The 24749-nt window shown below is 33.5% G+C and overlaps 1 protein-coding gene across 2 annotated transcripts in view; it reads left to right on the forward strand.

Annotated features, from left to right (window-relative positions):
- LOC129222786 (mRNA decay activator protein ZFP36L2-A-like) overlaps positions 1 to 22009 on the forward strand; it is a 39810-nt gene extending 17801 nt beyond the window's left edge. For both annotated transcript variants that reach the window (XM_054857330.1, XM_054857332.1), the window contains exon 2: positions 18716 to 22009. In XM_054857330.1, coding sequence (XP_054713305.1) covers positions 18716 to 19810 — 1095 coding nt within the window. In that variant the 3' untranslated portion in view covers positions 19811 to 22009. The remainder of the gene's footprint in view (positions 1 to 18715) is intronic.
- Positions 22010 to 24749: the final 2740 nt, after the last annotated feature.

The raw sequence follows: 24749 nt of genomic DNA on the forward strand, positions 1-24749 counted from the left end.
TAATTATATATCCGAATATTTTGATGTATATATATATATCCGATATTTTCAACCCGTGAAAGTTAGGATATTTTGTAAAAATTTTATTGTGGGGACCTCTTTGTTGCGGCGACCCCGGGGCAGTAGCCCCGCCTGCCCTCCCCGAAATCCGGTCCTGCCCCCCCCCCCCTTTCATTCAAAACTTGAAAAGCATAGTTATCTTATACAGTTTTGAGATCTTGTAATTGACGAAACCGAAATTACGTTAAAACGTATTTGATATCGAAGGTATTCGAAGTTCACGAAGTCCAAGAACCCATCGATTTCTAAAGTCTTCGCTAAAACGAGATTTTTGCTGTTACGGACTTCGTTAAAACGGCATTTCACTACGTCAAAACTTATGAAAAAAATATTGATGCATTAAATGTTTATTTTCCTTTCGTCTTTTTTTTTTTTTTTTTTGTAATTATGATGGAAGGGCATTGAGTCATTTTCTGATATTTTGGTACACTTGTAATTTTATGGGGAAAAAATGTTTTGATTATTTGTTTCATTATAAAAGCATTTTTTGACCCCTTTTTTAAAAAAAAATATTTTTATGCGCATCTTCAATAAATTTTTTGGTTTTCAGAGTTATGATGCGTTTTCGATTAATATGTATATTCGTGTTTGTTTTTAATGTTTTTGGTTCTGTAAATTTCTGATCTGTGATTCCTTAAAGTACTATGAATTTCACACGGGTGAGATTTTTCAGATATTTGTCTCGTTTCAGACGAATCTGAATTTTTTTGAAAAAATTTCCATCTTATTCATTTAAAAACGTTTTAACTTTCGCCTCCCCCCCCCCTTTTTTTTTCTTTGAAAACCTGAAATTGCACCAGCACGGAAGGCTTTGCCAACTTAGTTCTTGAAATTTCACTTATCTTCAGTTCTGTCATTTTTTTTTAACGGAATCTTGGAATGAGTTACTACTAGTTATTTACAGAAGGATCGACTATCAGCAGTTGATTGCGATAAAATTTTGACGAACATTTATGTCGGAAATAGTCAGCATTTTTTATCCGTAAAATGTATACCTAAATATCGTATTGTAGTGCAAAATAAAATTGTTTTTTTTTTTTTAAATATTTTTTATTTATTTTTTTTTATTTTGAGTGAAACGTTTTATTTTCAGACTTTTTGTAGAGTTACTTCCAGCATTAGAAATAAGCGATCGATAGTCGCATGGCGAGACCAAAATTTTTGATTTGACGCATATTTTTCCGAAATTAGGTTCCAAATTTGAGTCCTTTCGTTTTGGATTATATTGGACTTTTCTTTCCCTAATAATTTTAGTTAAAACTTGTAAATTTAATTTTAAAATATAATAAATTTTGTTGGTGAAAATAATTTTCTTCTGTATATTATTAGAGATGTTTTTAAAATTATTCTACTGGATTTAGTATTTCTATTTGATAAATTTTTTTTTGTATTCTGACATGTATATTCATTAAAAAATAGTACTTAAATTGTTCATTTTGACGCCTGGAAGCTTATTCTAGAAATTTAAATTCTTATTTACTTTCTAACACTGAGTCTCATTTTTGTGATGTATGGTTTGTGAATCCATTTTGTGACTACGCATTTTTAATTTCACTTTCAAAACACAAATAGTTTCAGAGAAATCCCGAACAAATTTTCACCCTTGAAAATTTCTTTTTTTCTAACCCAGAAATAAACGAGCTCTCCCCCCGCGCACGGAAAGGGATATTTGTTTGGTTTTTATTGGCACTGCCCTTGAAGTTCTGCACTGAATGTCATAACAAATCTTAGTGGCCTGGTTGAAAAGGAACTAGGAACAGGTTGTTCCGCTAACCTCCTTTTAAGCAGACCATCGTCTGCAACGGGTGGCTTCTTTTTTGGTTTCTATTAAGACGATGCGCTGAAGCGTCTCATTACTACAAGTCGTGGCTGCGCCGGTGTAATTTATTCAATCATGATTCGATCGTGACCCCTTCGCTTAGAAAGGAAATTGACCAAGTGGTTTCTTCCGTTTTTGTGCATTCACGTGGTACGGCTTTCGGCGCCCTCTCAATTTGCTTGCCGCTGTTCGAAAAGTATGTTTTTTTTCTTTTCATTTTGTTTTCGTATGTTCTTTCTGGAATGGGGAGTTATTAAGCGGGAAGGGTCGAGATTAGCGGTCACCACTTACCACATGGCGACTAAATTTTGTTGCTAAAAATACTACCATCCTTCGCCACTTTCCCTACCCCACCGTGTTTTGAATTAATGTTTTGTCGTTAATTGCAGTGAAGCCCCTATTTTACGTGCCCCGAATCTTAAGTTTTTCCAGCATTTAATGTTTTTTAATCGGGACCCATCATCAGTTTTGCTGCTATGTATATACGGTTTTTTAACCCATTCCCTTGAGAAACATAAAATCGGGAAATATACCGTATGCTTCACTGTAGTTGCAAGTTCCTTGATTTCAACAGATGATTTGTATGTTTTTGTCGCAATTTATAAAAATTTTTGTTTAGAAAAAGGGGCGACTAATAAATTTGCTTTTGTTCGTCACAGACGACTAGAAAAGTTGAAAAGTTTCAAAATCTTTATTTTTATTAAACGATACACCTGGAAAACTCTTTATTTGCCAGTGGCAGGCAGCAACACATTCATTGGTCGCCACTCTTTTGAAATAGTATTTGTTCAAATTGGCCACTTATTTGTATCCAAGGCGCCAAATATTGTATTTTAATTTGTTGAAGGGGCATTCCACGGTATTTTTGACATTTATGTCGAGTCCGTAACGTGACCTTTTTTGCCATAACTTTTTAGTTTACTGTTTGATTAGCATATTATTTTATTTTGATCTTTTCCTACCAACACACCAGCTCAAATTAAAATAATTTGCAAATCAAACAGTAAATTAAAAAGTTATGGCAAAAAAAGGTCACGTTACGGACTCTACATAATGTCAAAAATACCGTGGAATGCGCCAGAAGCTGCATTTGTATTTTGATGGAAATCAATTTATGAAATACCTGATTCCTTTTGCACACCATTAATTTATTTTTCGAGATAGCGAATGACAGTTTTTTTATATTACCTGCAATTCGTAGCCCTGTGGCCCGGGGGGGGGGAGCGGTTTAGGAGTTCTCTTGTGAAACGATGTACTGCGTCTGAGTCAAAGATGTGAAGAATTGCTGAGGATGCCGTCGCTCTGGAGGGACCAGACTAATTTAATAACGAAAGTGATTTGATGAAATGTGATCACAATAGAATTTTGATTGGTTTAATTCGTATCATAAATGTTTCTATTTTTGAGGCGTATAAAAACTTCCTTTTGTTGTTTTTGTTTAATTTGTGAATATTAAATTTCGGGTAGAGGTGCATTCGGGTCCAGGATTTCTGTCGACCCGACAACTTACATTTTAACAATAACATATTCTTTGAATGTTCAAATTTTAATTTGATATCTAAAATAAATATTACCCCAGTAAACCTGAAACAAAATTAGTAAAAATTCTTTGCCTTCATTCTTATAAATATTTACCTTTTGAAACTACTCGTTTATTGCCGAATACTTGACCAATTGGCTAAATACCGTGTATATACCGAGTACTGGACGTGACACTAAACGTGAAGGTTTGTTATGGTTCTCAAATGTAAGTTAAAGAGCTGAATAAATTTAAAAAAAAAAAAAAAAAATCACACTTTCCAGTCTCTGCCAGCAGTCTTACCGGAAAAGAAACTTATTCATTCTTCTATATTTACAAACGTTCACATTATGATAAATGAATTTCTTGTGTTTGGAAAAATCAAGTACCTATTTGTCAGTTCAGCGAAATTTTTTATTTAGTTCAAGGCGACAGTTCGTAACCGAAAGAATTATTAACGTAAGGAAAATGCTACATAATTACCGTAATTATTAGTTTCAGTCAATATAACTTCGATTTAACGATATCCGATTTAACGATTTCCTCAATTTAATGTGATACATTTCACTGGTCCGGATCTGACCGCATTGAATGTCTATACCCCTCGATTTCGCGATAACTTTTTCTAGTCCCTAGTAGACAATCGTTAAATGGGGGTTTAATTAATTGGTTGTGTTGTTGTATGACTCGAGTTAAAAGAGTAATAAAATCAAAAACTAACCCTAGCCAACTGGAGCATTGCTCCAAGACGTAACTGAATGCTGAATGTTTTATTCTTGTTTGTGAAATATCCATTACCCATTTAAGGTGGAGCGACAGCAGAGGTGCTCCACTCCCTCCAAGTGTAATGGTGCAACACCCCAAGTGAGATGAAACCCCTCAAAAAATTCACTGGAATAGTTTCTACTTTCGCTAATTTGTGCGGAGTGTACAAGAAATTACGTTGCACCGTGGTGTTAACGTTACACTACCTCATCACTTACGTTACAGAAAAAAGAGGAGAAAAATCACCTCACTGCTTTATAACCTCACCAACTAAGAGTTAGTGAAACTTGCAACAAGGGGGAAATATATATTAAAATAGCAGCATAAGTTTAAAAAAATTTGAGGTACCCATTATTTTGCTCTAGGTAATTTTGTTAATATTCTAATAAAAACTATATTACAAGCAGAGACAGGATATTAATATTGTGGGGGACAGATGACCTTCAAAAGTCCCCAAGTTTTTTTTTTTTAAATGTCATTATCCTAGCGTATTTTTTCACAGTTTATTCGAGGTACTTGATTAATTATTTTCAAATGCAAATCACTCTTCCAAAAAGCAAAGAAAAAACTTTCATTTTGCGTTCCCTTGAATAGTTAATCTTCTTACGTGTACTAAGATAATTATTTATGATGCAGTTGATTATTCATTCCTGTAATTATATCTCACCTGTATTTATTCAAAACCCATTTTTAATGGTTTGCAAAATGTGTGATACCAATATTAACTCGAGCGTGAAATCCGGGAGTTTCTTGGACGAAAATTGATTACAAAAGTAGAATAATAGTTTTGGTATCTTTTGGTCACATACAGTGGAATGAATCTTTAACCAGTAGGGTTGCCGAGAGAGGAATATCGAAATGTAAGTTGAAAATGCCCCCAAAGTGTTTAAGAAGTTTGAAATTCAAGTACTTTGCTGAAAATCATTCTACCTAGTAAATGTGTAGCTTTAACTATTTTTAAACGCCAGAAATAGTACATTTTGAAACGCTGATTGGAGCTGTGGTAGTTAAATTGTCTTTTTATTCATATGTAACACAGTATGTTGGTTTGTCATTGCGATTTGAAATCGTGGAAAATTTTTTTGTCTTTATCCTGGCATTTTATGGTTGTCGTCCGGAAATAAATGTTTTGCATGTAATTATTTCAATTTTGATTTTTATCCTTGTTATGTATGTTGTCTGCAATATTTTTAGAATATTATTTAAAAAGTCACACGTTAAAATGTTACTAAGAATGGAATAGCTTATCTGAATGGTTATTATTAATTATGGTTCCCAGTGATTTATTTCACCTCTAGGTAGTGCTGTAGTCGAGGGGGGGATGAAATTAGGGGATCTCAACTGGGGGGATTCGCGAAACAATTGCGCCAACTGTTGTTCCAATTCGATTAACTAGAATCAAAGTAGTACTAGTTGAGGGAGTGGAGGTATAAAATTGTGTAGTTTAATTCCCAATAATTAACAATGTGATACCTATTACGTCTAACATATCTCATTTTCTCATATTTTGTGCAATTTTTTAAGCAATGCAAATTAATGGTGGCTACGTTTCATGTCTAGGGGGCTCTACCTATGTTTAAAACCTATTTAAATTGTCGTAAGTAAGTTTTATGCGCTCCAATCAGGAAAATATATGGCTTATAAATACAGAATCCTACTTCGCGGAAATTCAATTATCGCGGTAAAGTCTGAAACGAATTAACCGCGATAAACGATCGTTGACTGTACTGCCAAAAATGGCAGTACAGTCAACCCTCGTTTCTGTACTGCATTTTGGTTTCATTTTCCACCTGTATTTTTTAGTACAAAATTTTTATTGAAATGACTTTTTTTTTTTAAATTAAAGTTACTTTTGGTGACCCTGAGTATTGGAATACTTTTCGTTTTACATGTTTCGTTTTTAAATGTTGCATTTAAACTATACCATTAAAAATAATCCAGCGTTTCAGTGAAAAAAGTGGATATTTAAAAATCGCTTCAGTAGTCAAAGAAATAAAGAAACGCATCTTTGGATCATGTACGGTTGCCCAGTTAATTAGCCATTTTTCGATCAGAACGTTATGGTTCGTCGATTCGCGGTAACGAATGAAATTTAGAACATCATCAGAATTAATCTTTAGAGCAAGTTACAAAAAAAGAAATAATAATAGAGTGTAGTAAATATTAACTGAAATTAATTAGAATACCCATTCATTGTAACAGAGCTTTATTAGGTTTTTGTGTATAAAATCGAGATTTTGACTGGAATGGATTTAATGTAAACTTTTACGGTATTTTTTAAATGTACCGTTTTAAATTGCTGTATTTAATTTTTCCATTTATTTTCTATTCGTTACTGCACCCCTGACGCTTGAATCAATGAAGAATGTTTTTGTTTCTTTCTCTCTTTCATAGATGTAAAAAAAATTTTTTTTAGTAATAACTGAGGATGAACTGAATACCATAGATTGCCGTATGCCTAGTTAAAGTTTAATTTTTATTCTGTGCCAATTTGAAAGGGGGAACGTTTATCTATTTTAAAGGGGGGGGGGGGCGTAAACTCGTTTGCACTCAACATCCTAAATTTAATCTCAAATTTTGCTTAAATTGATAATTAGTCTTTAAACATGTTGTGTTTCAAATCAAGAATCTTGTAGAACGCTTAATGTTCTTAGAATGTTTCCATGATTGACAGTTATTAAACTTTGATTACCATGAGTAAAACTATTAAATTATTTTAAAACAACATTGAATATTTCACAGGGTGTAAAACTTCAGAAATTAAAACAAATTTTAATATCCCAGTGTTTGAATTATTGATAGCAGTTCATTGCCTTTACATATTTATGGACACTTAATGTTGTTGGTTGTGTTTTTTCTTTCTGTTTCATATTTGAATAAGTTTGCAACACTACAAGTTTAATACAATGTCTCATAAGATTTAAGAAAAAATGAAAAGCAACAAAATTTCAATTTATTATCTGCGTGTTTCGTTACATTACAACTGCTTTTGAATATAATAATCCTTGTACTATGGTACAATAATAACTGTCATTCATTGTGTTAGAAACATATGTGTTTGTTTAACAAATTGTGGTGCAGTAGAACCTGGATTATCCGAAGTAATTGGGACCGAACCTACTTCGGATAATCGAAATTTTCGGATAATCGAGAATTCATCAATAATGATCTAGTTCAATATGTAGTATCTAGTCTTTGAACTGTTATTATGACTATTTTATTTGTTAAATAAACTAAAATTATAACTAATAATAAATTTCTCTGAAACAAAAACTTACAATGATTTAAATGGAAGACACAAATTTCAACTTTTCATTGTGCTAAAAATGCTTGAAAATTCAGCCGCACTTCTTTCACAACGTCTGTAGCATTTTCATCTGCGCCAGTTGAAGAATTCAGCAAAAGTTTTCGCCAACTTCGTCTTTGTGTTATCTGCACTCTTAGTTTGGAAAGGACTGCTTGCATACAAAACGAATGTGAGGGAAAGAAGAAAACTTTAAAAATGCGTGTTTGTTAAGAGAAAATTTTGGATGATAGTAGACAGTGAAAAAAAAGTAAAGACGAATCCGACTTCAGTTACCGGAGAGTTTCGTTTGATCGAGGTTCGGATAATGGAGGTTCTATGTATGAAATACACCGCCAGCTCAGTCATTCCAGACGAGGACTGCAATTTCGTGCTTATTAGCACTCATAAGCCAAGCTGATGAGTGCTTACAAGCCCGAAACTGCAGTCCTCGGCTGGAATGACTGAGCTGGCGGTGTATTTCATGTATTTCTGCCATAGCCCTGCCTATAGCTACCTCGATTCATTTTTACAAAACTGATACGGGGGGGGGGGGGCAAAAGGAACATTCTCAAAGCATTTAAAAGGAAAATACTCGCCGCAAAATACATGAACAAATGCAAATTTTCGTTATGTTTTTAAAAGCCGAGTGTGCAATTGGCCCCCTTCCCCTCCCTCCGCTATCGCTCAAATGCCCCCCCCCCCTCCCGATTATAAGCTTAATGACATACACAGTATTCTGTACACTTTTTACCAGGGCTTCTCAAACTTTTTCGAATCGCGGCACTCTTTGAAGATTTAGGATTTGCTCACGGCACCTTGTACATCTCTATTATGTAAACAACTAATAAGTAAGTCGTTATTTTCAAGTCCCCCCCCCCCACACCTGCGCATAGTATGTGCACTGTGCAGCACATATCGTCATCCCACATATTCCGGTGTTATATTATAAGGAAAAGTGTTAATAAGGCGAACTATGATCCTACCGTACTACAATCGACTTTTCTAGGTTATCAAATTCGGGGGGAAATGATGACACACAATGACATTCTTCAGGGTGGCGACAGATCAGGGAAATCAGGGAGATCAGGGAAAAGTCAGGGAACTTTATTAATCAGGGAAAAATCAGGGAAATATCAGGGAATTTTGAAAAAATAACAAAAAATCAGGGAAAATTGATTTTATGAAGAAAAAAAATTTTTTTTTTGCTTTTTAAAATTAAGTAGTCTAATTCCCTACGCATTTTCCGCCAATTATCTGCTCAAAAAGTAAAATTAATGAGGTGCGATTATACACTGCCGCATATATTTGTGCATCTTTTTTCCTCATCGTCAAAGTATTGAATCTTACTTATTAACCACAGGATGAACTTCCTAAGATTGTTTCTGTGTCTGTTAGGTTGTTTATTTTTTTACCTAGCTTGAAATTTCCTTTTACGCTTTCAATGCTACGTAAAATAAACAACCATACAGGCAAAGAGGAAGCCTTCATTAATGCCTTAGCTCCTTTGCCTTTATTCCAATGACTCGAAGTGATTAGCGTACAGTAATCACGATTTCAAGAAGAAATCTTTGGTTTTTGAATTAATACTATAAAGCTTAAAAGTTATTACTTCTTCGCATTTTTAATTTAATTGCTAAAATTGAACATTCAATTTAAAAAACTTTGTTTTTTGCCGTTATACTATTTGTTGTCACCGCAGATTATAGAGGTTTTCTTTTCTTCCGACTTAAGTGATTCTTTTATTTTACAACCAAGTTGTATTCTTCTTTTATATATTTTGAAATTAACTAATTGTTTTTTTTTTCTCTTGCATTTCAAAGTTGTTTGTTGCAAAAGCAATCTAAGATTTTTTGTTCGTTACATACTGAATTCATTTGAAATAGAGTTAACTTGTGTACTTAAGTAAATATCTTTATTTTTTTTATTGTTAAAATGCTGTATTCATACATTAAAACCTATATTCTTGATTAGAGAAAAGCTCCCTATGAATGGATGTCAAATAGTTTCATCTGTTTTGCATAAATATGTCAATTAGTTATATAAGAATAACTACATTACTTCTATTCTTTCACTATTACTTGTTATTCTTGCAACAATTATTATACTGTTTGAAAATTTAGTTCAAAATAATTTCAATTACTTTTTAGTTCTATCATAAATACACATATGTTCTTAAGAGTGATTTTAATAGTTGCTTAAAATTCTTATGCTAAGTGGTTTCTGGAAGTAAAGTTTTTTTTTTTTAATTTTCTATAATCTTTCCATGTAGAAAAATTTAATTTACTGTTTTGTAGGTCTTTTTCCCCAAAAAAATTTACTTGATATGTTTTTTCTATAACCATTTTATTAAAAAGGTAGCATCTTTTTTAAAATGTATCTTTAGTTCAACAACTTTACACAACTTAAAACTTTTAAAATACTGCATTTTATACAAACATGCAATGGATTTCAAGTAGAGCAAAGAAAGAAAACCATTATCATTGGAAACGTAAATCAGGGAAATTTCTTGAACTTAATCAGGGAAATCAGGGAAAAGTCAGGGAACTTTTTTTCACAGTTCCTGTCGCCACCCTGTTCTTCTTTTTGAATTTGTCAACTACATAATTTAGGTTTCAAGATCAGTGTACTTTTTTTGTTCTTGATAAACTTCAGGGAAATATGTAGATACAAATTTACCTCAAAATTAGAGTTGGTTTTGACATTACTCTTCTGCAACAGATTTTGCTCTACTGTTGCCTGACAGTTAAAAATGGTTTGTTGATACGCTTTATCATCAGTTAGTCTTTTTGATGACTATGATTTAGGATCTAGTGAATTTTTGTCATACTATAAACTATGTCAACAAATAGAGGATTTCCTTACTTGTCAACCAGGCATTATTTGTCGCACTCACCTTACATATATATTGATACCACACCACTGACGCTTCGCGGCACCCCTCACCTCTTACGGCACCCAGTTTGAGAACCCCCTGCACTATATAGTAATTGTAAGTGCAGATTTTGGGCCCGATAAAGACAAAGTGATGCCGAGGTAAAAGTTGCTTCCTCCCCTACCAGTACCTACTACGCAAGAGAATCCTTGTGTTGTTTAAATAGGTGTGACGTATAAAAAAAAACTACTGAACCCAGGGCCTAATTTGCATAGGAACTCAAGGGAACTGAGCTCCTAGGGGCCTCAGTGCCCAAGCGGTCTAAGTGACTGCTTGACGTTGGCACACTTGAGGCGGTGGGCTCGACTCCCACCCTCGCTCCGGTTGTACTTTCCCTTCTTTGTGATGTAAATTCTTTCATGTGTTGTTTATATATGTAATAAAAAATATATCATGCGTAAGGGAAGCAAAGCACTGAGATTGTAGTCCTCATCAAGATAAACCTGTGCAATTAAGCACCCAAAAGAAGAAAGAAAGAAAGAAAAAAACTGAGCTCCTGCATTTTTCAATTTTATGCAAATTTTAAAATTTTATGCTAAATTACGGCGATTTACGCCTAAAAATATGTTGTGTAGACTAAGTAGGGCTCTTGCATTTCTTTGAGTAGAAATTAAGTCCCGTTTATACCTGTAGATTGTAGACTTAATCCTAGTAATGTACACTAAAATTGTCATAATGTGAGCTCTGAGTGGCTTCACTACGGGGGGGGGGGGGGGTTCACCGCGCGTGTCACCCGGCTGGAGGGTGACACCCTAAGTAGAATTGCAAGTTTTTGAAAAATATGAAGCTAAAATGCATTTTTAAAACTACAAATTTGAAAATTTTCGGAAGGTACACCCCCGAGGCCCTACTTTTATTTGGTTTTTGTACATTAGCCGACATAAAACTTCATTACAACACAAATGTAGTTGTTTCTGAAAATTTCATGTTTACATATTTGTTACATTTGCAAATGTATCCAAAAATACGATGCGTTTCTTCAATTCTGTAAATTATCTGGTAAAAATTTTGTGTATTAATTGGAGAAGTATTTTTGCATTTTTAACCAACAAAATGTAACACTTCGTTTTTCATTCTGATCGAACGAAAAATGCTCTCCACAGTGCTTTCAGTGAGATGGTTTCTATGTACCTGCTGATGTTGCACGAAGTTCGACCTTGACAATTCGAATTTTCCTGCTTCCGCAAGTCTGACAAATCATATGTAGACCGCGTACGTGCAGTTAATTCTCTTCAAATGGCAATTCTGTACAATTACTTTTCACTATTCTTCAGACTGATTGATATCTACTTTTAGGGAAAACTTACAAGTTTTCCTTCACCGTAAAGAATGTGTAATGTTGGTCGTTGTGGTTTGATTCTAAGATTATCTGTTTTTCCGGAGTATGTTTTGTATTTATAAGCTTATATTACTTGTTTTGCTATTCTGGAACAAACACTGAGCTTTAAAAATTTGATCAATTAACTATCCATTTTTTTTTCTTTTTGCATTTGTAAGGAGTGGTGCTCACATAGGGGTATAATGGTGCAAGTTGTGCCTTCAAAATTTTGGGGGAGATTTTTTATTTATTTATTTAAATTTATTTATATTATTCATTATTTCTGTTTATATTTTAATTCATTTATTCATTCTGATAAAATAATAATGATAGTAATTAAAAATAAATAAACAAATAAAAAAATAGAGCTAAAAAGGAAAAGAGGGTTGAGAAAAATCAGGTGGGGGGGGGGGGCACCACTGTTTATAAGTGATGACATGAGATAGTGAGAAGCAAAGGAATGTAAGTGGCAAAATAAAAAATTTGGAGATAACCAGCACAAATGGTAGGGGAACCCCGCCCCTCCTCTATCTTGGGGCAAGAGATGGTACTAGTAGCCCTGTAGGTGCTGCTGTATACGATGATTTAGGGGGGGGGGGAATCAATGAAATCCAACCTAGAACGTTATTTTTATATTCGTTTTACTCGAAATTTGAAAATGTCACATCCCTTTGCTTCTCACTGCCTTACATGTTCTCCTTTGAAGCAGGGTTCATTGATTTAAATCAGCTTGATTAAAATTATGATTTAAATCAAGTGATTTTAAAAAAATTGTTGATTTAAATCAAGTGATTATTTTTTAATTCTGCATTTTTAGAATGGTTGAATCTAAATGTAACTATACTGCCTTATATATCTTAACTTCAACTGACAAAACTACATAGATCCCTGTTTCTGTGTGTGTAACAGATTTTCAGAATCTTGCAATATTGCTTTGCTCCAAAATTAGTTCAGAACAAAATAAAAAATTGCAGTTTTTCTTATATCATGACTAATATTGTTAAGAAAAGTAATTGTTCTACATTTATTATTTTACATTAAAAATGTGCATGATGATGGAAAACCTTATCTTTTAGTAAAACATGAAACAAAATCACATCTTATCTAAACCTAACATATTTATAAATCTTAAAAACTTATTGAATATACATACATAGAGAACTGAATATACATACATAGAGAACTGAATATATATACATATAGAACATATCCTAATTTTAAGCTGAGCTGAATGGATTAATTAGTTCAGATTGCTTTATTATTAAGGTTTTTTGCCTTCTTCACTCCAACTGAACAATTGAATCCATTTCTTGACTTTAAGCTGAAAAACATATAGAAAACTGCCTAATTTTAAGAATTTTTGTTCTAAAACATACGAGAATTATAATTCTAGGAAATAGTGGGTACCACTGTTTCCTAAAATTATAGGTGGAGGATTGTGGTTGTAGCTGGGAAGGGGGAGGGGGTAAACGTTTAATTTGAATAATGCAATGAAAATAGCTAATCGAAATTATATGAATTATGTTATGATTGTTCATGCAAAGTAAATATCTACAAATTTCTGAAGATTTCAAAAAAAAAAATTGATTTGAATAAGAAAAAAAATTTGATTCAAATTTTAAAAAATCCGACTTTTTTGATTTAAAAAAATATATATATTAACCCTGCTTTGAAGGGAACTGTGTGGGAAGTCAATTCCCACCAAAACCCTCATACAGATTATTATAACCAAGTATGTCCCTCATAATTCAGGCTCGCTAGTGCTCCCCTTATAATGTGTAGTGCTATACTATAAAAGTATTTATTTTCGCGATTTTCGTAAGTTCGATGTTCTGGCGAAAATGCGAAATTTTTCAATTTTATATATGCAAGCAACTTTCGGTTCTGTTACAATAAAATTAGCGGAATTTCCAGATCACGAAATCACAGATGTAATTATTTCCGCAAAAATTACGACTCGTGAAAATAAGTTTTTTTACAAAGTTCATTACGGGTAATAACAGTAACGTTTTAAAGATACTATGCATAAAAAGTATGAAATAAATGAAACTTTTCACTCCAGGGTCCCCTGTACCTACCGCTGCTTGTGCTAAAACCAGTTAGATGGGAGCGGGAAACAGCTGAATTTTTTTTTTTTTAATCCGGACCAGAAACCGAGCAATCCCCTGGTCCAGCACCCCGGAGGGTATCGTTTCACTTGGTGGACTTAGTGACTTCGAGGAGAGTATTTAACGTCCCACAATCAGGGCGCATGCGCAAAAATTTTAGGACCCGTCAAAAATTACTTTTCCGGGCCCCATCCATATTGTTTTACCCTTATATTTCAGGCCTAGTTCTGAAAATATTGGGCCCCCTTCAGGCTCGGGCCCGGGCCAACAGGTGTCCCTTCCTCCCCCCCCCCCCGTGCACACCCTTGCCCCCAATCACCATTAACGAAATACTAAATGAAACTGAAAACCTTTGTGGATAACATCAAAAAAACTAGACGTTTAGAAGGATTCTGTAGAAAATAGGGAGGACATTGAAACTTGACTTTTCTTTTTGTAAGTTCCTCCAAACCTCATGGTACGTTCTTCTTAACCCCCCCCCCCCTCCCCCAATAACAGCACTGTCACCAAGCAACCAAAGCAGTTTTTTTTTAAATTAACCGTTTACTGGTGAGGTGATTAAAGAAATTCATTTATTTTTTTTTTTAACGTGGGTGATAAGATGGGTGTATGTAACCCTAATAAAATGTCCATTAATTATTGTATTTATTTTATGTAAATATAGCTGAAGCTGTATCGTGACTTATACAATTTTCGTTAGCAGCGAGTATTGCCAAGAAATTTTAGTTAAGAATAACAAATGAAATTATCTCTTGGTAGAACTTTAGCAATCGGAAATTTTAAATGACGTAAGACTTCGTATGGAATCCGCTTTTTCCTTTTTAACACATTTTATATGAATGGTCTCGAAAATTCGACTCTTTGTTTCTCGTGATAATGTTTCGAGAACTCTATGTATTCTTTTTTATGGAGAGTAAATTTCGCCGAGAAATTCGTTGATGAAAATTTAGTTTTCAGAGTTCATCTTTTTTTTATTGTTAGTCTGTAGTTAAGCTAATTATTATTGAACTGTGAACATCAGAGCTACATCCCCCCCTCTCCAAAGCCTGAAAGCACTCTTTGATAACATGGAGCGAGGAAAAAATCGTTTAGTTTTAATTAGTTTTGTAAAATGTCCGATTTTTTCAAATAAGACGTGGTCTTTATGACATCACAACGCTTACGCTTGCTGTCTACCGCGTTTTCCAGGTTATGAGAATTCAGAAGCAAATTAAATATTGCGCTCTACGCTTGCTATCAACCATATCGTTACCACTACATGCCAGTAAAGAAGTGAATTAGATATTGCGCCAATTGCATATGACATTTTATCACTTGTGATAATAAAAAAATAAATTGAATCAGCGCATCAATTAAAATAATTGTTTAAAAATGTTAAACTTTGTCAAAATATTTAAAAATGGTCAAATCCAATGTTTTAAAGCATGCTCTTTCAAAAAAAAAACTTTTAAAATTTCGGAAATGACCCCATTCCCGCCCTCCCCAAAACTTCAGTTCAGGTCTGAAAATTCCGCGATTTTTACAAGAATATAACCTAAAGTTGAAAGAAAAAATGTTTCACAAAGCTATAATTTTCTTCATTACGGCGGGCTCGCGAAGATTAAAGCCTGGTTTTTACAGAAATCAGCAAAAAGCTATCTTTCGGTTTTTAGTAATTTAATTTCATTCTCTGCCGCACAGCTTTGCTAACTACCGCCGCGCCGCCGTTCCATTCTGTGTTTTTCTTCAGCGACGCCTTCAACCTTGACCTTCATTTTCTTTTTCTTCCCATCATGAAAATTCCCTTTTACTTTTTCTTGTGTTCTTTTTAATGCCGCCATTACGGAATCGCAACTTCCGACACAAAAGAAGTGTCTGCTGGCACTAGGTCTAGAGAAGTTAATGCCGGCGGGGATTTTGATGAACTTATTTATTTTTTGGGTTTCTCGTAATTGCTGACTTAGTATCAAAATGACGCAACATTCTTGTTGCATTACTGTAAAAATCGTTTTCGTATTGTACAGTGGCTCCCAAAAGTGTTCGTACACCTACGACTTTCAATGAAATAGGCCATTATCCATTGGTTAGAATTCATATTTCGGAATAGGTAATTTATTATAAGATCTATGATTTATATTTAACAAAACTACATGAAAATTTTTAATAAAACATTAAAACATAATTTTAAAAAAATCAAAAACCAAAAATTGCCGGAAATTTTATCTCACAAAAGTCTTCGTACACTTTGAAAAATAGGTCAAAAAAAGTAGTAAATAATCTAACTATTTACACAGTTATTATTTAGTAGAACATCATGCAGTATCAACAATAGCTTTTAAACGTTTGGGAATAGATTTCATTGTTTTTTCTTTTTTTTGCGTAATTTCTGAGTAAGTGTTCAACCACAGCTTGAGTCTTACTGTTTCTAGCTCTATTTTCGTTTCAAAGCCGTATTTTCGTAATCTAGCCCCCATATATCTCTAAATATGTTACATTAAGTTCAAATCTGGAGATTGAGGGGGGTATTTCTAAGCTTAAGGACAATTTTTGAGGCACCAAACGCAAACGTGTGCTTCTTATCGTTATCTCGATAAAAAACAAAGTTGTTTCCGATTACCAAATTTTGGGCTAATAGTTTAAAATTGTTTTTTAAAAATATTTAAATGAACAGCATGATTCATTATTTAATAAAAAAAAATTCCAAATTTCCAAGTCCTGATGCTGTAATGCACCCTCACACTAAAACACCTTCACCGTCCTGATTAACTGATCCAACTAAGTTCTTCAGATTCAATTCCTCATTTTTTCTTCTATTTACAATTATACAACAATTTAACCCAAAATGTTGAATTTATTTTCATTTATAAGTAAGACGTTGTTCCAAAACGTTTTGAGCTTATTTATCATTGATTTTGCGACAGAAAGCGCAAGCTTACTGTTATTCGCACGAACAAAAAAAAATTCTGCAGGAAGAGGTCCCATTTAATTCAGCTAATCAGAGAACTTGGCGAACAATTTTAGGTGAAAAACTAAACGTAAAATGTTTCGTTCAATTCTGCAGAAATTTTTTCAGCACTCAAATGTGTATTTTTCATAATTTTTTTTAACTGTAAACCTCCGATCACGCATTGTTAACTTTGCCAGTTGACCTTTTCTTGCCGTGTTTTCGATCCGATTCTTGTCTTTAAAGCATTTTATCAAGCACTTCACTATAGAATGGTATAAATTACCTAATTTCGAGACATTTCAAACCAATTTACCACTACTGTGAGGAAACAATTCAAATTTCGAATGATGTTTGTGGTGTTTTTCAAATACCAGTCATTTTAAAGTAATAAAACACAATATTAAGGAATAAATAAACAAAAAATTAAAGCCAAATGACTTTAAAGAGTCAACACAATGCAAAAATAATAAAAAAAATGACATATGATAGTTTTAATCATGAATTTATTCAAAAAAATTTGAGTGTACGATGACTTTTGTGGCGTATTTTTTCTCCGTCTCTTCATTTTTTGACAAATTTTAAAAATAAAATCTGGCAATATTTTGGAAAAAACCTACTGGGTTTTATTCAGAATGGCATAGGAATGGTGTGAAAAAAAAAAAAAAAAATTGGACTTCAAATTCAGTTTTGCGTTATTTTGGTTTTACTACAAAATTTCAAGGTGTACGAACACTTTTGGGAGACACTGTATGTAATTTTTAGTTCTTTTAGCAAATCTCGCAGTCTTTTTTTTTTAAACTTCATGAGCTGTTTACAAATGATGTCACGCTTTGAGTAGGTGGGGGTTGTAAAATTGTGACGAAGGGGGAGGGGTAAGAAGAATTGACGTCTCGCATTTTTATTTTTGATAAGAATATGTTTATGAAAATAACCTGACACGTGACAAAGGTTTGGGGGGGGGGGTTCGTACTTTATGATAACTGAGGATAGGGTCAAAAATGTTGAAAAGAAGCGTGATATCATTCATAGAGACAACTCCTCATAAGAAAACCTTTTTTTTGTGTAAGAAAAATTAAGCATGAAACAAAATATGAATGATTTATATGTTTCTGTTCGAATTTGGTTTTTGATACCTATTTTTAAGTCTATTTTAGAATACAGATGGTCCCGCGGTCTAACCATTACAGTTGTAACCCGTTATATTACCCTCCTCGAGTTGCTTTTAATCCACAAATCGTTGTGACATCAAGCATTTTTTATGAGAACAGCTAATAAAAAACGAACGGGGGGGGGGAGCATGATGAAGTGAGAAACTTGGTGACAAAGGGTGAAGGAGAGGTCAAAAAAGCTGAAGAAAATGTGGCATCATTTGTGGACACCCCCTTGATAAGAGTTCATGCGTCTCTCGGTTAATATGCGTATAATGATAGCAGCAGGGCTGCACGGAGGGAGGGGGGGAGGTTCAACGTTTTTTCACTATTGCCAATCCTAATATGGTAGTTTGTACCTGGGTGCATCCACCACCCTGAAATGCTACACAACCCCCCCCCCCCCACACACACACACACAAACATGTTGAGATTCTTCTAAAAATAGAAAAAATAACCCTTAAAACAGCCCCCTTAAGTTCAATGGCGTAGTCTACACCACTGATCTCTCCCCTCGTGGGCACCCTTGGTTTTTTTCAGGTGAAGACTGCTATTAGCACCCCCCTTCCCCCAGATGGTAAGCTCTGGTTGCGTTAGTGCCAAGCGTTCGCCGTTAGAATATTCCCAAAACTGCAACTGTGATTTGGAGTGCTCTACTCTGCATAGACTCGAGCGCCTTTTGATTTTCTTGAACCAGGAAACAACTAACAACCCATTTCGCCCCCATACACCCATTCCACTTCACCGGACCGTTCTTTTTTATTGCTTTGCTAACGGATTTTATTAATTTAATTTTAGTCTTATGTTTACACTTTTTTTTTTGTTTACTCTTAGGGTCTTCAATCACAGCGAGCTTCTACAGACCTAAGGCAGCATATGTCGCTTGTACTCGAAAGGCAGTTGAGCACGCAGCTGTTGAGCACTTACACAGCGTCCTCCTTAATCAACATTCCTGTTGCCAGTCAGGGGTCTACAGTTCCCGCACTAAACACACTACCGAATTTCCAAGCAGTTAAGTCATCGACGAAGCAACATGCCCCGTTGACAGCCAGCAACAGCGTCGCCAACTGTAACGCAGCTTCCCACTTAAAAGCAGCCACGCGAGAACATCGAAAACTCGACAGAAGTATCAGCGAACCAGTTGACAAAACACAGAACCTCAGGCCTGCACAACCGAATTCCAGTCGATACAAAACAGAGCTCTGTCGCCCATTCGAAGAAAATGGTACGTGTAAATACGGAGACAAGTGCCAGTTTGCCCATGGCATTGCAGAGTTGAGGACATTAACACGCCATCCTAAGTACAAAACGGAACTTTGCCGCACATTTCACAGTACAGGCTTTTGCCCGTACGGTCCCCGGTGTCATTTTATCCACAACAGTGACGACTCGAAAAAGTGCCTGTTGAATAATTTGCAAACCAGCAACAGCATTGCTGTGAATGGCAACGCCAATCTGTCTTCTCACATAAGTACAAAAGATCTTGAACTGTGCTTCAGTTTGGGTTCTGCTGGCGATTTATCTCCAACAAGCAGTTCAGGTAGTGGGTCGCCAACATCTTCTTTGGGTGGCTTTTTCGGGGACGACCATGCTTTATATTCTCCGCCTCAAGCGCCCCAAACAGCACCACCGGTCGTGAGCAACGGATTCTTCTTTGGTCCAGATTACACCCCGCTGAAACCGTTATCCACGATACCTGCTCTTATTCCACAACAAGAGTTTTACTCTCAACAACAGGGTTACTCGTCCGATGACAATGTGTTGTCTACAATTGATTTACTCGTGTCCGAAATTGATAACATGAATCGTCTGCCAGATGACAACACTACAGAATCGCTGCCGGAATCGACTAATTCCGATGCTGACATGAACAGAAATAATCTTATCAGACTCCCCATTTTCAGCAAAATATCTCACGGTAGTGCTTGATACAGTGGTGGAAAAGAAGTGCTACTGTCAAGATTTTTTTTGTTCCTTGTTGTAAGGTTTTGAAAAGACTTAAGTCAAACAGACTTGTGAAAGAGACAAAACATCAAAATCTTTCCCAAATTTACATACTGGATATGAAGTTTGGTTTGTTTCGCCTGTGGAAATATTTTATCTAATGATGTGAATATTTTTAAGCTTTATGAAATGTAAATTATTAACTTATATATTTATCTTTTCATGTTTAATCTTTCATCTCTTGATACATTGTATATTCCCCGATTGATTGCTTATACTTGGAGTGCAAGTGCCTGTGTGAAAAAAGTCCTTTCATTTTTTAAGCACTAGATGTTAATTTTTGCATGGGCATTAAGAGGAAGCATATTTATTTTCCTTACCCAGGTCGGTTGGAAGCTATCAGTAATTTATAATTATCATCTAAATGTTAATCATTATTGCTTCTTTGGCTAATTGTTTGTGTTGTATATGCAATGTCTTGTCGCAAATTGTTCATATTTTTGTAGTCTTGTTTTTATTTATGCAAGTTAGCATTTAAATGCATGGGAAAAGAAGTTTTTAAGCTCCTCAAATTTTTATGTGCTAAAACAACCTATACTTAAAATATATTTGAATTATCTTTCGTTTTTTTTCCCTGTTAAAAGTGATAAATTTTCATTGTATATTTGTGATATAAACAGTGTGAGAACCTTTTATGTGCCTTAACTACCATAAGAATGTCTTATATTATTGCTTGTGTCTTTGAAGATAGCAGGGACCAGTTTATTTTTATTGCAATGTGATTTTTTAAATCCTATCCAGTTGCATTTTTATTCTTCAACTGTAGCTTGTATTTATTTTTGCATTTGTAAAGTAATTCATGTTGTGTTACATAAAAGTTTAATTTAAATAACTACAGATAGTATTAGAATTAAAATGGTGCTTTTAGTGATCGGCTTATTTGCTTTTTGGCGATGTTTTAGTACTTTTTGAATTGAGCTCAGCGGGTGTCCCAAAATAAAAAAGTGCCAGATTTTTTTACCGCTTCATATGTACAAACGCCTTAACTCATTGTTTTGGAAATATTTAATGCTTGGACTTCATGCTTTTAGTTTGATCAGTTTTGGACGTCCTAATGTGCACCAGTTATGTGCTATATTTAGTCACACATACTTTATAACATTTGTGTTTTTTCATTGTATCATATATTTATATATAATTTATTTATTTAAACTAAACTACTAGTAGCTATTGTGGGTAAGTTACTCCACTATATATACATATATTTTTTACTTTTAAATTTATGGATCAGCATTTTCTTCAAATAACAGAATCGCTAGTGTTTGCTACTCGAAATACGAAATCTAGACTTTTGATAATTACATTTTTAATTTAAAAAATTGTCCAATCGCACAATTTAAATCTACGAAGATGTATATGCTAATCTTTTTGATAAGTACCACCAGTCGAAACTATGTATGATGTACTTTGTACAGTAGTGAATTGTGAAGTGTTTTTTGAATAGTTCAAATATTGCAACTTTATAACTATTTCTCTTTCGATACATAGAATAATTGTTCAAACTTTTATTGAAGCACTTGAAAGTTATACATATGATCTATGTGTGAAAAATGTATCTTTGTAATTATTGCTGTATTATACAAATTTGTAGTCTTCCTACCAGAATTATGTTAATTATTTTAAAAATTGAATGTGCAATAATTAAAGAATTTATAGAATCAAAAATATATAATTGGAACAAATTATATTGTTAAATTGTGATTGTAAATTAAATTTATCCGTAAATTAAATGAATATTGTTAAATCATTCATTTAATATGTAAAAATTTTTATTTTAATGTGTGAAATTTTATTTATTTGAAAAAAAATCCAGATGTTTATTTTATATCGGAAATTGTGAGTTTTAAAAATCAAAATATATTTTATATTTTATTTTAATATATATATAAGCATAAATTAAATATATTCATTGCATAAGTTGACTATACTCATTAGAAAAAGAATTAATTATATATGTGTTAGATCACAAAATGGAAGACTGTATTGTGTAAAATTCGTGGGGTTTAGAACCCTTTTGTGCCTTAAATGTTTTGGTTTTTGGACCAACTGTGTATATTAATTTCATCACTCAGTAAAAGTTTAAATTACATTCCCTATTACAAATAAAGCATTTTTAATCAGGTTCATTTGTGTCGAATCAGTATTTGATTGCATTTATTTTATTTTTTGAAAATACTTAAACTTATCTCTAAAAATGTAACGCACAAATACATACCTTCCATCCATTTCAAGTACAAATTTAAGTTTTATTTATTAATGAAGCGATTTAATGTGCCTTTAAAAAATTGGAAAGAGTAGCAGTATTCAAATTTCCTGTGCCTCAAATATTTGCGGATAGTTTTGGAGACAGTTCATTTTACGATTAAAGAAGTCATACCAACTTGCCATCACAGAGATTGAAAAGTTGTGTTCCAAATTTTCGAGGAAAAAGAAAAGAAACAAAAGTATGTGAGAAAAAATTGGAAAAAATACATAAATAAAAAAGACTAAATCTTTTTTAGATGAATTGGGCAATACGTAATAATGCTCTTAGATAAGATTCCCAAAAGGAAACTAAAGAGTAATCCTGTGGTTGCCCACTCCTTAGTCGCGCTCATTAACAGAATTGCTGCAAATTGATTTCTGTAAAAGAACTTATTTTCGTGAGTCCATCGTCATCGCGAAATATTTCAGCTTTAAATACATAATCAGATTTTGGTTCTGTTCTTAAAAAATTCACGAAATCACTGATATCTTCTTTCTCGTAAAAATTACGGCTCTTGAAAAATAAATGCTTTTCCACTATACTTAGTTACTGTATCGCAATATCTCAACATACCAAAGATTATAAAAGGTGATTCAATAACGTTCAAATGCACAAATCCGCAATCAAAAAAGGGCCTGCAAAAGTTTCGATGTCACCTTTCTCATTACAAATGAAGTGGCATGTGAGCAACTGCTATTTTTTGCATATCTGTAAGTTTTAACGTTGTTTAATTGTCTTGTACATTTCTGCACAAAGATATATTTATTTCATACCTGAATTGGGTTGAAGAAACGGTTTCAAATGAATTGAATACAGATATGGAGGATAGATTTCGTAAATGGGATTTAAATACTTGAAAGTTGAGTTAATAAATTAAGCCCAGCAAAAGGCATCTTCGATTAATTATTGAGAATCTATCGATCCATTTTCTACCAAACAATGGCCATTGCAGCCATCATTGTTGTCCTGATATTCCTAATTCAGGTAATATCAGAAAAATTTTTTGAATCCATTTCAGGGTTCTCAGCTTATGTTCAGTTCGTTCCTAGGGAAAAGGGGAACTTTAATCATAACTTTTAAAGGTTAAAGTTAGTGATGTACTGATTAATTGGATGGAAAATCATTTTTTATTGAAATTACTTTTCTTAGAACAACAAACTATCTGGAATGAATTTATTGCACTTTCAAACGAAAAAACATATATAAGGGCATAAATTTCATCTTCATTTTATTAATTCTGTAAACAATTCAGTTGATTTCAATGACAAAAATATATTACACAAAGCTTAAGAAATGAGAATGAGCAACAATTAAAATAAGAAAAAATTAATAGATGCAAAAGTTTTTTTAAACATAAGGGAAACAATTATTTAAAAATAAATACTTCTAACTCATTTGCAAGAATTTGCTAAGTTTTTTTGTACAACATTGTCTAAGTTTTAGGAAGGTAAAATTTTACTAAAATTAAAATAAATGACTGCTGGGTTGCTGAGGAAAGGGATTTTACCATTAAACTGAAGAGTGAGCTAATTTTTTTGGAAATGGCTATATTATTCGAACAATCGTTAAGAAACGTTTGACTACTAGCTTCAAATAACTCAAAATTGGACATTAAGAAACATAATACTGTATTAACTCTTCATTTAATGAAAAGGGACATTTAAGCATTTAAAACTTGCAATTATATCCCCAATTTTTGAAAAATCGTCACGACAAAATTTTCGAATAAGGCGTTTGAAGAGATCAACATAAAACTTATTGGGGACCTTTGTACACAAATCGTGGTCAAAAATATTTACTCTTTAATATGTAAGTCAGGTTGTTACTTACAAGATCAAAGAGCAAACAATAAAAAGTGTTGATTCCAGGGGGAAGAGGTAATCCGCCCTGGCCATGAGAAATCTGTTTTTACAAAAACGGAGCGTAGGTTTTGTTGGTTCTCGAAATAAAATGCTTTGAGTATATTTCCCCCTCCGCCACTAAAAAATTATAAATGAAGGATCTACTCCATTCAGAGGCACCTTGATAGGAAGCCCCAGTGACCTCCCAAACCTTTTTATTCGCGATTTTTTTTTTTAAATATGCTTCACTCTTTTTAATGATGCTATGTATCTTTCTCATTTGATGTAGTTATGTGTACATGATCGTATTTTTATAAATTGGTAAAATTTGTAATTTCATTCGGTAAATCAGGGCTTTCAAAGTAATCGCCTCCTCGTCTTAATAATATTAATATATCTATATATATTTTAAATCATTGATCATACTTTTACGTATTGCTGCAATTTAAACTGCCAAAACAAGGGGGGGGGGGACAAAACTAAGGAACAACAATGAGAGTTTTTTTTTTTTTTCTTCTTTTTTTGCCTTGTTACATTTTGCCATCATAAAATTTGTCAACCCTATAATCTGCTGTCTCTTTACGCTACTGCGGAAAATTGAAAATATCCTCCTCCCAAGAATTTAAGTGCGGAGCACCTCTGAAAAAGGCTGCGAAGTCGGAGGGTAAAAGACCGACTCCGATGGAATTTTAGAACCTTTATTTGTTATCAAATTTAAATAAGGGGATTTAGTAATCCGGAAATTTTGTATTTGATGAAGTTTTACTGTTTAAATTCA

The sequence above is a fragment of the Uloborus diversus genome, chromosome 5, assembly GCF_026930045.1.
Source record: "Uloborus diversus isolate 005 chromosome 5, Udiv.v.3.1, whole genome shotgun sequence".
Taxonomy (NCBI): Eukaryota; Metazoa; Arthropoda; class Arachnida; order Araneae; family Uloboridae; genus Uloborus; species Uloborus diversus.